Source organism: Chroicocephalus ridibundus, chromosome 10, assembly GCF_963924245.1.
Source record: "Chroicocephalus ridibundus chromosome 10, bChrRid1.1, whole genome shotgun sequence".
Taxonomy (NCBI): domain Eukaryota; kingdom Metazoa; phylum Chordata; class Aves; order Charadriiformes; family Laridae; genus Chroicocephalus; species Chroicocephalus ridibundus.
Window position 1 is genome coordinate 22,523,163 of NC_086293.1, and position 15,123 is coordinate 22,538,285.

General features: G+C 52.0%; 1 protein-coding gene across 2 annotated transcripts in view; it reads right to left on the reverse strand.

Moving 5' to 3' along the window:
* Window positions 1-864: 864 nt before the first annotated feature.
* NCKIPSD (NCK interacting protein with SH3 domain) overlaps window positions 865-15,123 on the reverse strand; it is a 55,030-nt gene continuing 40,771 nt past the window's right edge. For both annotated transcript variants that reach the window (XM_063347782.1, XM_063347781.1), the window contains exons 7-13: window positions 14,794-14,880; window positions 13,201-13,339; window positions 8,145-8,225; window positions 6,792-6,920; window positions 4,781-4,873; window positions 3,060-3,232; window positions 865-2,532 (exon numbers count right to left, since the gene is read on the reverse strand). In XM_063347782.1, coding sequence (XP_063203852.1) covers window positions 2,329-2,532; window positions 3,060-3,232; window positions 4,781-4,873; window positions 6,792-6,920; window positions 8,145-8,225; window positions 13,201-13,339; window positions 14,794-14,880 — 906 coding nt within the window. In that variant the 3' untranslated portion in view covers window positions 865-2,328. The remainder of the gene's footprint in view (window positions 2,533-3,059; window positions 3,233-4,780; window positions 4,874-6,791; window positions 6,921-8,144; window positions 8,226-13,200; window positions 13,340-14,793; window positions 14,881-15,123) is intronic.

The window sequence follows — 15,123 nt, forward strand, 5'->3', positions numbered from 1 at the left end:
CAGGGGGTGGGCACCCGTCAGCGCTGGCAGCCCTCCTCTATCGCGATTCCCCCCTCTCCCAGGGGAGCAGCTTGACACACTGCAAGGCCACAAGCACGGGCACCTGGGAGTCACTGGCCACAGAGAGGCAGGAGCTGGGACGCAGTCCTGGCCCCCATTTCTGCAGGCAGCTGTGCTTGATGCAGCCCCCGTGTTTGGGGTGGGGGGGGTAGGGCGGGTACAGCCTGCACCTGGCATTGACACCCCTACTCTTGGCCAGGGCTGTAGCCCACTGCCCGGCTGGCTGCCCCGGCCCGCAGCCAGGAGCTGAGACCACCTTCCCTGCTGCCGACTCAGTGCTTTACCAAGCGCCCGCCGCCTTCCCACCACACGCACCCCCCCGCCATACAAGGTACCCCCCCCCCCCCCCGCCAAAGCACCACGCGCAGGGCTGAGGTTTGGGAACAGACAGCCGCAGCCAAAGCGCGATTCATTAGCGCTCGATACAGGCCGTTAAACCCTTGCCGCGCGGGCTGGCTGCCTCGGCAGCTCTGCTGGGAGCCAGCTGAGACTGCACGCACCTTGCGGGAAGCGAACAGCCGAGTCCAGCTCCGCCAAACCCTTCGTCTGGAGCAGCGACGCTGGGCAGGCCCACGGGGGTGATGGCTGTGCCCCCAGCCAGGGCTGCTGCCCCCCCACCACTCGTTGTCTGCCAGCAACGTGGTAGGAAAACACAATGCAAGCAGCCGAGTGTGGGAAAACTACTGCTTTGCTCCCACTTGAAGATCAGCACCCACTGCTGTGCCGTAGCAGGCACCCGAGCTGCCCCCACCGCTTCGGTCCCCCCACAACAGGACGGGGCAGGCAGGGCTACGTTCACAGAAGTCCAGTTTAAGACGTTTTTATTCCTCTGCATGTTACACTTAGTGTTTAAGAAAATACAGGATCCCTTTGGACATTCATACATTTTTACAGGGGAAAAATAGGTTTCTCTACAGGGTGGTTATTAAGCTTGGGCGTTCCCAGGCTGACTTCAGGAGGTCCTCGCCCCCCCTGCCTGCCAGACCACCCCTCTCCAATTCCTGAGCATCACTGCCCCAGTGCCCAGAGTCCAGGCCTGCAGAGCAGAGCTCATGTCATCGCCTCAAGCTAAAAAAAAAAAAAAAAAAAAAAAAAAAATAATAATACAGTGCCCAGTATTTCCAGTTCCACTTCCCAATAGCTCCTACACTGGATACTGCAAAGGAAGAGCTGGGGACAGGGAGTGACCAGACCGCGCACACGAATATCTAAGAGACCCACGTTAGTGTGTGTGACTACCTGTAACAGGGAAACAGGTTAATCCCGTTTGCTAGAAACCTACAGGAAATATAAATAAGGGTTCCCCACACTCGTGCATAGTCACAAACAGCTACTGGACACCAGGCTCACGCTGCCTCTGAGCGCTGCCACCTGGAGAGGGAGGGCAGCGAGGCAGAGCGACTACGAAGCTCAAGGCAAGAAATCCACACGCTGCACGAACAGAGCGCGCTGGCCCACACGTCGCCCCTCTGCTCGGGGCCACGCTGCGAGAGAGGTGGCAAGCAGCAGCTTCCACATGGCAGGACACGTCTTTGTGCTGTGTCCAGGCCAAAGGCTTCCTAAGGGCAGCGTCACCTGCGTGGTCATTACTTCTAAGCTGCCAGTGTGCAAGAAATTCAGATTTAAACATCACTATAGAAAGCGGATTGAAAAAAGCAGCTGCTGGGGCAAGACCTCTATGACCCTAGGCGGGCTGCTACCCAGAGGCAAAGCAGAGGGCCAGGAGGGAGTGAAAGGCTCACCAGACGAGGCGTTAGACAGCGAGCGAGCTACCTCCCCTTGGCAGGGCTGCAGCACATTGGCACTAGCAGCAGAAAACAAAACAGATGTTACGAAAGCTTCTTCCAAGTACCAGCGGACTCCACTTGGTCACTGCAGGGAGAGAGATGCACATGGAAAAGACGTGATACTCTAAGGCAAAGGCCTTTCTCTTCGGGACCTTGGGACACCAGCGTAGCTAAACATCCGCCCCCCGCCCACTAAGTCCCTCGCAAGCTCTCTGCCCTTCCCGCTAACGCCAGCTGCCTAAATACCTCCTGCCCAAGTCTTGCAGGCAAACCACGCACCAGCACCCACCCCGCTCCGACTTCCCCCGGGGGCACCCCGTGCCCTTTCTGCCGCTGGCGTTTCTAAAGGGCCGGTGAACGCTGTCCCAACCTTAGGCCTCGCGTGGAGGGATATAAGGTATGGAAGGGAATGGGGAGAAAGTGTCAACAAGAGACGGTGTCGATCCAAGTGGTTCAAACTCCAGTCCAAGCCGAGGGGCGGTTAGCTGGTACCGGGAGAGATTTCTGGGAACTCCTTATAAATCTCCAGGATGATAAGTTTGTCCATCTGGCACTGCTGGCCCTCCTCCTCCTCCCCCAGGATGCGCTGCAGGATGCCCTGCAGGTCGGAGAGGCGGTGCTGGTGCTGCAGATAGGGCGTGGAGCGGATGATGGCGTGCATCAGAGACAGATACTCCATCCTCAGCTGCCAAGTGGGAGGGGAGACAAAACACAGAGCACAATGAAAGATTTAAAGTGAGATAAACACGCATGCCAGCCTCCATTACAGTATGAGCGCAGGAACAGCTGCTGCTGCACCACCAGCCAGAGCGCGACTCCAGAGGCACCTGCTTTTCCTTAAGGCTCATTAGTAGCTATGGAAAAACTCTGCTTTTCCCACAGCAACCTAGTGTTTCTCTTCACCCGCTCTCAAACACGCGCATGTCTCCTGTCGCTTGCAATACCAAAACGGAGATCCTTCCTACTACTCACAGAGGGTCCCCATTCCCAAAGGTCCCTGGACAGACGGGTGCAGAGCACCAGCAGCCTGGCAGATCTTTCTTCAAACACGCCTTTCTACTGCTGTGTGCCAGGCAGGATAAACCTCCCCTTTCTCCTCAGTCTCCAAGGTTGATTTGAGCACCCAGAAACGTGCCCACGGAGGGCCAGGAGGAACACCACTGCTTTGGGACTGTGCTCCCTTCCCCAATGCCAATGGGTTACCGTAGGCACCTTGTCTCCTGGGGAGAGATCTGCAATCTGCCGCACCAGGATGTCTATCAGGACCATCATGTCCGTGTGGTAGAAGATGCTGGCTGTGTCCTTGCTGGCAAAGATGTCCTGCAGGAACTTCAGCACTGAGTGCGGTGGCTGAGGCTGATGCTTGAAGATACAAACTGGATCATCTGGAGAAGGCAGAGAGACTGTGCTAAGACACATGCTCCTCATTGCCCTCGTCCTCCACCTTCAGTGCACATCCCTTCGTGAGATCCTACAGGCTTTGGAGAGGAGGCTGCCCCTGGCCTTGGCCAGCCGCTCCCTGCCTGTGGCTAGCTTCTGTGCTGGCAGACCTCAGTCCTTGCACAAAGCTGCGTAATCAGGATGGCAGCTCTGCAGGGTACCAAGCTGAGACCAAACTCATTAGCATTAGCATTAATCATTGTTTATGTTTCACCTACCATCCCAGGTGAGACCTCACTGGCACATTGCCTCTCCAAGCCTCCCCTTTTTGCTCAACAGCTACCACTCATTTTCTCCCCAGTTTATTAAGCCTGGTCCAATGACCCCTCTGAAAAGCCTGTACCAGAAACGAGCTTTCACCACGGAGACCAGGCTAGTACCATCCCAGAAGCAAGAAAAGAAACATTTCCCAGTTTAAATGAGCCACCACATCCTGGTCTCTTCTAAAACACATCCCTGCAGACCCCAAGAGGGGCTCTGGGACACTGCGGCCCCCACCCCCAGCAGCTGTCAGGAAGGCAAGCATAAGAGAAGCATCTTCATTAGGTCGTGGCCCCCCTCTTTCTTCCCCCAGTCCCTTGCAGTAAGGTGATCCCTGCAGGGAATCTGGCAGGGAAAGGGCTAAACAAAGGCTTTGGGAGGAGGCCAGACAGAAGAGCACTGAGATGCCGGCTGCCCTCAAGCTGATATAGTGTGGAGACAGTGATTTGCAACCCCAAGGAGAACTAAAGCCAAGAGTAAGATGAGCTGCAAGCATCACAGGATGAGTTATTTACCAGCAAATCAACAAATGAATCTCAGGCAGCAAAGCCCCTGTGCTCCAGAAGGTATTAGAAAGCACAATAGTGGCATGCAGCACAGGCAGAAATACCTGGCACTGCTCTTCCTGCGGAGATCTCCAGCTTTCTAGCAATCTGCTTTGCAAAAGCTCTACACGTACAGCGGATTTCACTCTACGCCTGGAGCAGACACAAAGCTAACCCTCTGCCGGCGATTCTGAAATAGGAAGTTCCACTCTAAGCAGCGTTTTGGAAGGCAAGACCTCCCTCTGGATTGTCCCCCGGGGCAGATCGCTGCCAGCACAGGCTGAGGTTTGTGTGCCAGCACTGATGGAGTCCTGTCTGTCTAAGGACAGAAGTGGCCCAGGACCAGCTTTCCTCCCAGACAGGAGCTTGCCTACATTGCAGCCAGCCACGCTGCGAGATGGGGCTGATCTGACCCAGGAGTACGTGGAAACGGCAGCCCAGAGGCCTCTCCTCTCTTCCTAGATGCCATCAGCATCGCTTTCTTCTTTGTGCAGCTCCATCCTCAGCAATGCAGCCTGTCACCCTCACAAACTCACCAGGAAGCGGCACGTCCCGCCCGAGCCGACAGCTCCTCGGCTACCTGCATCCCCGACACATCCCACCCCTTAACGAGCACCGCGCTCGTCTCCCCCAGTCACCATTAGCGGCACCCCCTGCCAGGCACGTAACAGTGCCGCAAGCACTCACCTCCCCTGTTCAGCAGCAGCAGCAGCTTTTCTGTGAAAGTCTTGACATTCGAGTGCTTGCTTATTGTAGTCATGATCACACTGTGTTCTGGAACTAAGGAAGAAACCTGTTCAGCACATCCCTTTGTTTCCTGAAGGCCACAGTAACAAAAAAAAAAAACAAACCCACAGTGGAGGGCTCCTATCGCACATCAGTGCTTTGCGGAGCTTTGTGGAACCACAGTCTATCAGGGCTACATGAAGTTTCAGCCCCACGGAGTGGGTGGGCAGGCAGAGAGAAGGTGAAATAAATCTGGAAACAACGCACGAAACACTTGGGACTTCATGCTTTCTCTGTGGATCCGACTCACGTGCGGGCTCCAGTCCTGCCAGCCAAATACTGTGAAATACCTTGCAAAGGTATTTATGTCGTCAAACAATACCTCTGCTCACAACCCTCTGAAGCCAAGGGCTCCGCTCCCTGCTATCTCCTTACTTCACATCAGCAGTGCCCCGCTGGCGTTTATTGCCTTGCGAGCTCTCCTAAGGAGGGATGACCAGGCCCCAGGGGCATGCCAGAAAGGAAAAGTTCTTCTTCCCAGCACTCGGCATCGGGCTGCGTAAGGGTAGGGGAATGAAGACTTCTAGGAGATAATCCCAAAGCAGGCTAGGGGACATCTGTTGTAACTAAATTACGTTCACCCTCGCAGACCGCACGCCTGTGCGCGAGCGTGCACACTCGGAAGCATCCAAACAGCACAGTGTGGCTACTGCTGTGGCACAGGGCTGTCAACCCTGGAATATTTCACAGCCTGCGAGGTGCTTCAGGATCCTTTACGCTGAAGGGCATCAATATAAAATGCTTTTAGGAGAGTTTTTGACCTAACGCTGCACCACTGAACTGTAAGATAGGTGAATCTTGCAGACAGAGGAATAAAAAATTCAACCCACTAATAAGCAACCTGAACACCATTTAACACGTTCTTAGCATCAGAGAACAAGTCACTGCTCTTGGCTACACCCCAGGTGGGCGATAATCCCCCAGCAACACACGGCCTGTCATGCGTTATTGCCTAATTACTGCAGCCAGGAAGTATATGGGTAAGTGTGAGAAGGGGTAATGAATGAAAGCAGCAGAGACTGTACTTAATCAGTCTCTGTGCAATCAACTTTCACATGAAATTAGAAACTTTCACATAAATTTTAATGTAGGGCAACTCAAAATAACAACAGGTAAATTACTGGACACGTCCTTGCTGCTTTATGCTCCCCTCTCTCCACGAAGCCAAGGATAAAGCCATGAAGCAGAACAAGATGAAGTAATTAACTGAAGACAATTGGAGCAACAGGAGATTTGGGGTTAAGTAGTGGCCTCTCTTAGCAGGACCTGGAACTACGCTCCAATTTTCCAACAACAGGCTTCAAAACTCGCCAATGCCCTTCTCTAGGGACCAGATGTGTTGTCTGTTCTCAAGGAGCTCAGCAGGGGAGGAGGGAGGACAGAGAATGAGGGCACTCAGGAGAGATGGTGGCTCAGGCCAACATTGAAGAGCCTGGCCCCAACACACGGGCATCGAGTGAGCTTCAAGAGGTGCAGATGGGTAAGCAGAAGGTTTGTCAAGACCTACAGAAGGCAGAGGACTTTCTTTCTGGACTGGTACTGAGAAATGCCTGCTGAAGCGTTCTCTCTCCCAAATCAGCTGTGCCTATGGGTTAACCTCACTCATGTTCTCCAAGTGCAGAGCAGCAACTGCTTTGATCCAGGCAGTGTGGAAGGAAGTACAGAGAGAAACACACTGGGCTTCACAGGGCTGCTGTGCCCAGAGGGTCAGCTGGTTGGACATGGGCTCTCAGACAGGCTTTTCCTCTAGGGTTTTGCACACTATTTAAACACAGCGTATTGCCAGAGGCTAGGGGAGCTGCAGAGGTTATCATAGCACCATGAAGACCCAGGGAGATTCTCCTTCCCCGCTCTTCACACCCTCACACCAGACCACTGAGTTCCTGCCAAGGCAGAGCAGCACCAAACCGACCTGGAATGTGGAGATTGAAGGCCAGAAGGACATTGACAAATAAGTCGGGCAGCTGGTCGGTGGTGTCCGAGGGCAGCCCGTCCTCAATCACGTCCAGCAGGAACTGCACAAACTGAGAGTTGAGATGTTCTGCGCAAGAAGAAAGAGGGGCATTTACAGCACAGGGAAAATAAACCAAGCAAAAAGGGATCATGCAAGCCATTTCTCTGTGCCTTTACGCTTAAAAAAACCACGTTAGTGGAGCCCCAGTGTCAGCCTCCAGGGAATTAACAACCCTGCAAGTGGACTAGAGAGACTACCGAAGTGTCTTTGTGCAAGAGACAAGTGGCTCAGAGAACTCTCCACAGTGCAGGGGAACGCTGAAAGTTGGTCCGCACTGGCAATTTTTTGGAGTAAATAAAACACCAAATCCTGCTCTAGCTGTTGTTGCAGCATCACTGCTGCCAATAAAGGCTTCAGGCAGGAAGAGATTTGTATTCCTGACCACTGGTTAAATCCATCTATTTTTAAAAAAAAAGTAATCATCCAGATCATTAGTAATAACCCATTTTTCAATTTAGCTATTAGGAAAGCTCAGGAGCTCATGCAAATAAGTCCACCTGCAGGAAATAATTGCCAGGGTTACACAAGGAGAGAAAAGCAGGAGGTGTGGAGGCTCATTCCACAGTCTCTACTGCACCAGCTTAAATCTTGCATGTGTTTACTGGGGCATAAGGTGAAGCTGCTGAGGAGATGCTTACAAAAAACCAAACTCTACTGCATTTCTAGGAAAACTGAGCCCAGAGTTTCCCCAAATACAGGGAACACAACATGGCCTGGGGCAGAAGCAGGCAGGCAGGGCTTTCTGGCTGAAGGTCCTTATTGATTGCAACATCCTTCATCATCTCTGCTTTCCCCAAGAGCTTGAAATACACAGGGCAGCACTGTCCTGTTAGAAGGGAGACCAGCAAGGGGCCACATTACGCAGCTGACAGCTTTAGTGGGCGTTCGTGGCGTGATCTGGGCTCTCAGCCTCGTCAGCAGACGGAACGTCTCCCAGGCAAGCAAGAGATGCACGCGTTCACGCAGGGCAGAGGTAGAACAAAATGCTGCTTAGTCACAGTGATGGGCAGATCCACCTCTTCTGCAGCACGGCATCAGTCCGCCACTGCTCTAACCCAGCTTTGTGCTGCTTTCTCTGGAAATCTCAGCCCGGTGTTTCAGCAGCCAGGCTCTGTTGATAGAGAGCAGACCCTACTCTTCCCCTGCTCGTGCTGGGCTTTCCCCTAGCTATCCCCACCTTGACAACCAGGAAAGCTTCCTTCCCTGTGTCTGCCAGCACACCCCAGATGTCCCACCCCCAGCTGCTCTCACCATAGTGATGATATGGCAGGGGCTCTCCCATGGAGAACATCATTGCCAGCACCAGTGCAGAGTAGCACATCTTCTGATGATCTGCAAGATAAAGGTCCTGCCATTAGTTCTCCAGGGTGTGAAACACTGTTCCCCAGCTGCAGCTGGGAAATCGCACATTTCATACAGACATTTAACGCTGATTAGACTGCTCCCGTATTTACTGAGCTATAAGGGTGTTTTTCCCCCTCTGTTTAAGCACACCACACGCCTTCTGTGCCGTGCGTTTCCAAAGCAATTTAAAAATAATCACAACAAGAATTCTCGATTTTGTTTTCCCCCTCCACTTAAGAGGATCTGGCCAAACTTGATCTGAATAATTAAAAACCTCCCCTGCATGGTCCCAGGACACATCCCATAGTTATGTAATTACTGAACCCAAAAAAGCATCCATCTGGCCACCTTGAAATACTGCCTGTTCCAACCAACACCACCCCCGCACAGCCATGCTGCTCGTTACCGTCCCTGCGCCGCCCTGCTTTCCCTACCTCAGCTCTGCCTGGAGGTACAGAAGGTCTCTGGGGAGACCAGATCACCGCTCGTGACTCGGGCTGTGCATCTGCCCACCTCCCAAGGCCACGCGTGTCTCCAGCATTAATACGTCCTGCAGCACAATTTTCGCTGGCAGCGGCTATACGTGAATGCTCCACAGAACCACAGCCGGCGCCTTTCCTGAATTTTAATTAAGGGATACACCTCAATAGATATTTGCAGAAGAAAAAGAGTCATGGAATAGGATCTGTGTCATCATCAAACGTAGCCTCTGTCCAGTTCAGCAAGTCTGAAGATGATAGAAGATGGAGCATTATTTTTATGAAGTAGGTTACCCCACATACTGGCTAAATAAAGTTCAGCTACACCTGCCAGAAAGAGCCTGGGGCACTGCTTACAAGGGAAGTGCGGGTGTATTTATAAAAAACTGACCAGAACTACTTTTTGTTAGAGGAGAAAAAAGTCCCTTCAAGTATGATTCTTTTCCCAGCAGTACCGCTTCCATGCATGCTACAGGCTGGCTCCCGTAGCCCTTTCAAACATTTTATGACGTTTCACTTGTCAATGCACGAATCGATCCGTCTCTAAGCCCCTGCACCCTGCAGTTTGGTTTTGACTGCACAGGCTGATGCCTTCACCGTCACTGCGTGCTCCCAGGCTTGGCCAAAGGACTTGCAGCACTTGGCAGCTCTCAGACTTACTCTTAGCACAGGGGGGGAAAAATGCTAGCGCATCATTCCAGCCTCGTGCCGCCGGAATGTCATCTCTGTGAGCAAAGCCTCTATCAACATAGAACACGCAGACTTTGTCAGAGCTCCGCAAGGTGCCCGAGTTTTCAAACAGCGAATACTTGGAGTAAAAAAATAGAACAGCTGGGGCTTAACCAGAGATACTACAGCATTAACAAGATGAAGAGTTTATAGGACAGCACTCTAGACCATGTGTCAGCGAAGGAAAGCTGGAAACTGCTGTTTACTCTTGATAAACAGAGAGGGAGGATATTCAACAACTTACATATAATTCATACTTATGTAAGAACCTCTCAGCTATAAGGCGTCAGTGATGCCAAACAGAAAAAGAATCTGACAAACTGTTCACCACGCGATTTCTTCATTCTTTCCTCCGCAGCTTCAGGAGTTGGGTATCGGAGGCAGGATACGGCAGTAGGCAGACATAGGGACCTGCTGTCCCCAGGTTCCTAGTAAGGCTTTCATGAAGGAAACATTTTCTCTCATCGCATCAGGAGCAATGAAATAATGATCTGAGAACCAGAAGCCAGTGATAAACATGTGGTTGTAGCAAATATGGAGGAAGAGATTAGTTAGAGATGGGAGGAGGGAGGGTAGTTTTACATGTCCTTGGCCCATCTGCCATGAACTGGTGTCCATTCATCTCGGTTGACAGCAGACCCCACTACTAGGTGGCAAATCTTGTCGTATTTGCCTAAGGATGCCAAATCAAAGGATGCTGAAACCAGTCAGAAAGCTGAACTTGGGGCAAATCCAGATTAACCCGATGCACTCGCTCAGCCTAGACTCTACAAGTTTTTAGAGCGTCCCAGCTGCAGCGAGAGTTATCCAAGACTCACCATGCTGAAGACGACAGTAATTGCCAGCCAGAGCACAGCTATTTTATTCCTTCCAGAGCAGCACCATTGGCTGCAAGAAAGTAAACAGCATTAATACAAGCCGCCTGAAGCAGAGGGCCTCTGCTGACGACAGACCGGTGAGCATCACTCAAGTGGCCATGAAGGGCAGGAGAGATGCGGCTGTTTGCTCACCAGCCGGCATTTCCGAAGCCTGCTGAGGTACCAGTATAAAAAGCCGCTATTATCTATGAAAGATATTTCTCAGAGGCTTTCAAAGACCTTGCTTCCAACCTCTAAACACAGCAGGGCAAAATCCGGGCACTGGGACACAACTGCCTGCAACTGAAAAGAGCCCGACAGCCGACTCGCGTGTACGCTGAGCTGCGACAAGGGAGAAAGTCACGATTACAGACTGGATTATCCCCTTCTGTTTTCTTTGGAATTGTTCTGGCTAATTCTGCCTCGCTGTGGCTTATTATAAGCTCTTCTAACACTGATAGATGCGCAGGCCAGCCGCAGCAGAGGGAGGTGGCCGTCCAGAAGCAATAAGACCCAAGCATCTGGCAGAAGAACTGGCCAGCAGCCAACGCGCCTGCATCAGCCCCAGGGTGAAGTGCCGTCTCATCAAAGGCACCCAGCATCCACGCACAGAGCTTCTGCCTCGGCTGCTCTTCAGTAACAAGCCAGGAGGGATCCCACAGAGCCGCTGCAGCCAGTTCGACGCTCCCCAGTCGCTTAATGCTGGCACCGATTGCCCCGGCCCCCGCCATCCGCAGAAGGGATTAGCTATTCCACGGTATGTCACGGATCAGCTGCTATTCCCCAGTTTTCAGTACCAAAATAAGCTCAAGCGTTTCTAGCATTCAAGGTCATGTTTTCACACAAGGTACCACTTGCCATTTGCTGGCAGGACACAGAGCAGCAAGCAGCAGAATGGCAGGAGGGAACTACTAATGCCCTAAAACACCTCTGAAGGACAGGCAGGTTTGGGTCAAGGATGGTTACTTCTCTGCAGCCCTGCTGTGATGGCCAAGAGGACTGGAGGCCACACAGAAGACATTCGTGCAAGCGCCTGCCATAAACTCAGCACAAGGAAGGAAACACGGGATCAGGACACCGATTTGGGAGGCTCCTGTAACCAAAAGCGGTCTGTCAGCAAAGGAAGAGCAGCTTTTCATCCTTCGACTGCACTGCCTATGTATTAGAACAAGGAGGGAAGAAACCCCTCACATCTTGAGACAATGCTTGGGAAAGAAGAGATGCTGCAGAGCTGCAGGTTGGCATCTCGGAGGACGTAGCAGAGCCACTTTTCACCCATGTTCACCGCAATGCTTTTTAGATCCCCAAAGCAGAGCTAACACTTGCTGGGAGATAAGCCTGCTTCAGCCAGAAGTGCTAATGGAGATCAGCAAAGGTGTGCAGAAGTCACCTAGGTCGGAGCTCGATGCTGCCTCAATACCTGCCTGCGTGAAGGCAGCTCGCGGAACAGAGCAGCAGACTGAAGCCTGTTCGGGCATGGTGCAGAAGACACTCACCTGGAGACAGTCTTTGTGAATTAGTGACGGATGCACGACAAAGTTTATTTTTGGCAGCACAAAATCAGAGTAGCGTTGCCACAGAAGCACAGTCACAGTCCCATAGCCAAGTATTATCTGCTTCTTGGGCAGTAAAACCTTGGCCTAGAGAAGAAGCTTCTCATGCATAACCAGACAGAACACCAACGGCGTGATAAGTTCACTGCACAGAACTGATAAGCGGCGATAGCACAGAGAGAAAGCGTAGCCAACACAGGTGTAACGATCTCAGTCCCGCACCACACCACCAGCGCTTTGCCCTGCCCTGAGCCGAAACACCACTTTTCAGGCACTCCCCACCTTTGAAACGCCTGCACTTCAAAGCATCTAAGCAAAGACAAGCACAAAGCCTTCTGCAACAGGCTTGATTTTCACCTCTCGTACTCCTTTCCAGACAGATTAACCCCATTAGTCCCGTCCACCACACGGTCGGGTTGGCACAGTCTGTGGTGGGATGCTGGGGAGAGGGACATCTAGTTATGCATGTCCAAGGTGGTCATCTTGGACATTCATTTGGCTCACATGAAATGGATGTGACGGTCCCTGTTGTCGATCCCTACCCAGTCTCGTCACCAAATTACACTTCTCCACAGCTGCATGACACCTGCAGCAAAGCAACAGGCTCAGACCGCACTCAGGGCACCAAACACTGGGGCTCTTCTGATTTGATCCACGTGGTCACGCAACAGCTACTTTAATTTTGGGTCACGATTAGCACAAAACAATGGATTTTCCATATCCCTTTAAGGGAAAAAGTAGTACATGCCACTGCCAGCACTGGTGGCCTACAGGCTGACTCCAAAATACGGAGCAAAGCTGTGACTGCCCAGGGCCCAGGCATGTGTGGGGAGCTGGAAGGTAACGTCAGGGGAGTATTGCTGCACGTTCACCTTGTTCTTAGGGTCTTACTCAGCATCTGCTCCTGGCTGCTGGGAGATAAAGGACACTGGGGTAAGCAGGAGCTCTTCAACCAGCACACATCTCATTCACCGGCACGAAACACCTCAAAGATCCGGTGTAGAATGCTGAGAAAAACTGCCTGTAAGAAGCTGCAGAGATCTTCCTCGAGATCTGCAGGTATCTCTTATCAGTGTCATGAAACCAAACTGGAACAAATACGCTTTAAGACATCCACTTTAAGAAGTGATGCAGATCGTTAATGGCACGTTCAAGAGCTAGACGGCCTGGCACCATTGGACTGAAACCATCCCCTCCCGTGCATTCTCCACTTACAGCTATAATAACCTGAATAACTTTAAAAAACAGAGACACCATTCTCCCCAGAGCACTGGGCCACGCAGAGCAGTCAGGTCTTGAGGAGCCACATGTTCCTGGGGACCTGGGTATGGCAGCTCCGGCTCACCTTGTGTGTGAGTCTGCATGTCCCGGGCCAGCTCCATCGGCAGCACAGAGTTCACAAGCGTTGAGATGACTGCGGCATCCAGGTTGCACATGGCTCCAAAGCACTTCAACAGCAGCAGCCGTAACGGCACCCTGTGTTCCTGCAAAAACAATTTACTAGATGAAAAAATATCCCAGGCGAGGGCTCACTCTAAGGCAGAGACATGAACTGTTTAGAAGTTCCCGCTGTTGGGAAGACACAGACCCTCCCAGGGTGCCAGTGAACCCAGAAGCTCTCCTAGCTTTTAGCAGCAGCATATTTCATGATAACGTTCACACTGGGCTGGCTATGAGTTGTTGGCACGCGCGGTCAGAGGGCATGCGGCAGCCAGAGCTCCGATCTGAAATGCCCCCCTTCATCCACTACATCAGATACAAATCGACAACTATACCTGTCCCCGGCAAACAGAGATTTAATTTTCCCGGATTCTCTGAGCACACTGAGTTTTTGTGAATGCTGCTCTGAAGGAGGTTTTCCTGACAACACAGTATGTGCAAACCCTCTTCAGCATGGGATGGTTCACGAAGAGGACGGGAGCAGTTCCTCTGCTGTGAAGCAGTCGGGTTTGTGCTGGGAGCAGAGGGTATAACCAGAAAGTTTTGGGACGTGCAGGGATTCCAGCAAAACCAACACTCAACCTGCAGCTCCCACGCAGGAGCTCTGCCGCTGGGGTAACCTTCATGCTCCAGCCTCAGCCAACAACTCGGGGTTCAGAGAATGGAAGTGAGCCAAGCCCTGGCAATGGGCAAGACAGCAGCCGGGACAGGAGGGCCAACTGCTCTCCACTTGGCCAGGCTTCCTTGAAATCCCGGTCAGAGAAGAGCAGGCAGGGAAAGCCAGCAGGCTCCGTTATGCCCAGCCTGCCTTCCCACTGCTCTCAGATATGCTCCAGCCCCCTGATGGCTGAGCTCTGGGTCCAGACACAGAAGTGCCAGATGAAAGCTAAATGCCACAAGGCTTGATGTGATGTAGCTGAAGACTTAGGGACAAGATGGGGACAAGTTTCCAACCCCCACAGAGTGCTAGCACGGCATGTTCCAGGAAGGAGAGGGGCAAAGCAACACCACATAGGCATTGAAAGCAAAACTTCCATTTCTTCCTCTGAATACTGATTTCCTTCCTCACTCCCAAGGCTTCCACTCACAACCTACTTTCCTAAGCAAAGCTACTTATTAATGCACAGGAGTGCATCAATGAAAAGAGGAGCAGTCACAGCCTGTCAGCTTTCCCAAGGCATCCTCGGAAATCCTTCCTCTAGATATTAGTGATGCCAATTCTGGCCCTCAATGGAGCTAACGAAAGCAGTAGGCTTTACCCTTCACAGTGCTAGCTACCGCTTCGAAGTCTACAGCATCCTCTGCTCTTCCGTACAACTCGCGTGCATAGCATTGACATTAGCCAGCACGCAAAAGGGATGAGCTGCAACTCCATCTAGTTCACCGAACCACCCCATCCAGGAGGAACATCTCACGTGTATTCATCATAGCAACCCAGCTCTTCTGCATCTTCAGGGAAATCTCAAAAAGAGATTTGTGATGCATTCTGCCACCTTACCATCTGATAATACGCCACAAGGGACAGGACGGATTCAAACTCATTCTTCTTGCACATTTTCTTGCAAACTTCTGGGTCTGCATCTGTCTGGAAACAGGAATGAACAGGTCAGCCCAGTGGCACATCAAAGCAGCAAGGTGCCAGCTGCAGGGACCTCGAGGGAGGCCAGTTGCTTTCAGATCTCAGTAGCCCCAGCCCAACCATCTCACAAAGAAACCAAAGGCAGAGCACAAAGACAGCTCAAGAACTGCCACACACTGCAGATTCTGCGTCAAAGTGAATTCCTGAGAAACGTCTCTGCCATACGGCATGTCTTGGGCTGAAAACATC